This window comes from Poecilia latipinna, unplaced genomic scaffold (assembly GCF_001443285.1).
Source record: "Poecilia latipinna isolate Pla-1442-1.1 unplaced genomic scaffold, P_latipinna-1.0 Scaffold2300, whole genome shotgun sequence".
NCBI classification, from domain to species: domain Eukaryota; kingdom Metazoa; phylum Chordata; class Actinopteri; order Cyprinodontiformes; family Poeciliidae; genus Poecilia; species Poecilia latipinna.
Genome location: NW_015114916.1, coordinates 144007 through 146199, shown reverse-complemented (window position 1 = coordinate 146199; position 2193 = coordinate 144007). Strand labels below are relative to the sequence as shown.

Below are 2193 nucleotides of genomic sequence, written 5' to 3'. Positions count from 1 at the left end.
CTGACCTTAAAACAGGGTTTGTTATTTGGTTTTAATGTAGAGTATTTATGTATGCTGTGTAATAACTGTAAAAAAATAAAGGTAACTACCTATCACGGGTTATTTTTGGAACACAACCCCTAAGAAAAACAAGGGTTTGCTATAAATGTAATGTTACTTCATTTTTTTTCTACAGCAGGAGAAGTTTTGTCAAAAAATATCATAGTGTTACTGTTGCAACTCCAACTTAGCCTATTATCCAGGTGAACTCGGAAGTATTTCAGTTTCTCAAATCTTCTCCCATGATGGAAATAGCGTTTGATTTAACCCCGTTTCTCTTGAAATCTATAATAATTTTATTTGTTATGTTCATATTCAAGACAAAATGATTATTTCCACACCATGCCACCAAGCGGTCAACCAGCTCTCTATACTCTGTTTCTTGACCATCTCTGATACACCTGACGTGGTGAACATGTTGGATTTCACAGTATGCAGCGATGAGATGTCAAGTTTTTATAACATCAATAACACTATGTGCAACACAGCTTATAGGGCATACCTGTTGTTGGTGCTGATGCAGGACTTCTGCTGTGTTGCTCTCCAGAGATCTGAGCTGTTGATAGATCTGATGTAGGAACTCATTCAGGTTTGCGTTATCAAGCTGGCATCCCTGTACCAAAACCTGCAAGGGAAATCAACACTCAGCAAGGAATTGCTCCATCAGATGTAAATGTTCATACGGTTCTACAAATTAGAATGGTGTGCACAGTCTGCCCTAACACCAATACTGGGTACCAAAAAAAACACAAAACTGAACAGTACATGTTGAATTTCACTGCAGTTCCATTCAAGTCAACTAAGACAATACATAGATTTTACAATATGGTTACCTATATATTCACTCCCACACTTTCACTTACTTTCACACACACAAATACAAACACACCATCTCAAGTCATTAGAAAGAAAACTTGCTTTAGTTAAGTGGATGAAATACAGGATAAATATAACCTGGTGAGAAGAAAGACCAATTATTGATGAATAAACCAAAATGGTGATGAAGATCTTGGGCTTGAAAAGCTGATCTGTTCCAGGAACTTTAAATGGTTGAGCCAGTCCAGCCAGGCACTTAGACAATGCATGAAACACTTCATCAAAGATCATCTCTCCTGTGCTGTCATCCTGCAGAGTACAAACCAGGACACATCAAATAATACATTATGCACCCTATATGTTTAGCAAATCAGACAAGCCAAGTCTCGTTATTGAGTTGGGGCAGTGTGCAATATGAAATGCTTAAGATGTTTTTTATTCTATATACTTTTAGAACTTTTTTATGCAACAAACGTTTAAACAGAGGATAACCTTATGAGGCATCAATGATTAATAAAAATAATAATGAAAAATTGGATTTCAGGACACTCAAGGTCACTGTGCAGTAAAGCACCAAGGCACAACAAAAACAACAATTGGAAAAAGTGAATTAAGTTTAATTGGGGCCTGCCCATAGCAATGCATAGGGAGAGCAGTGACGTCACTGCCTCCATGCATTGCATGGCAGGCACCTATTGTTCTTCACCTAATAGAATGTCTGTTTATTGGGGCATGCCATTAGCAATGCATAAGGAGAGCAGTGACTGACCTGCAAAGCAGGTCAGTCACTGCCTCCATGCATTGCATGGCAGGCACCTATTGTTCTACACCCAATAGAATGTCTCTTTATTGGGGCCTGCCAGCAATGCATAGGGAGAGCAGTGACTGACCTGCAAAGCAGGTCAGACACTGCCTCCATGCATTGCATGGCAGGCACCTATTGTTCTACACCCAATAGAAGGATCTCTTTATTATTATTCCATATTTTTCTTCCGTTACCGTTAATGCGGCTCGTACCGCTGCGAGAAACCCCACAAAAGTGGTATCAAAACGTGTGTCTCAATCCCGGCATTGGAGCTATTATTTTTATTGGGGATCGGAGTTACGACGGCGACGTAAAAAGCGAAAAACGAGCGAAATTTCCAACTGCCGAAACCTTAGAGTGTAACTGAAACCAACTGCCGCTTTTTAGAGTGAGAAAAAGGGTGGAATTTTGACCCCAAAATAATTTTGAAATCGCTCTCATGGGTGCAAAAATTGCTCTATTGGTATGAAAGTTGGTCATGACATTAATACGAATGCCTGCTCCGGTAAAATGTTTTCGAAATTTCTCTATGG

The 2193-nt window shown here is 39.4% G+C and overlaps 1 protein-coding gene across 1 annotated transcript in view; it reads right to left on the bottom strand.

Moving 5' to 3' along the window:
- Positions 1–172: 172 nt before the first annotated feature.
- LOC106937241 (protein SZT2-like) overlaps positions 173–2193 on the bottom strand; it is a 51492-nt gene continuing 49471 nt past the window's right edge. The window contains exons 4-5 of the mRNA XM_015018647.1: positions 994–1164; positions 173–664 (exon numbers count right to left, since the gene is read on the bottom strand). Of these exons, the coding sequence (XP_014874133.1) occupies positions 488–664; positions 994–1164 (348 nt within the window). The 3' untranslated portion in view covers positions 173–487. The remainder of the gene's footprint in view (positions 665–993; positions 1165–2193) is intronic.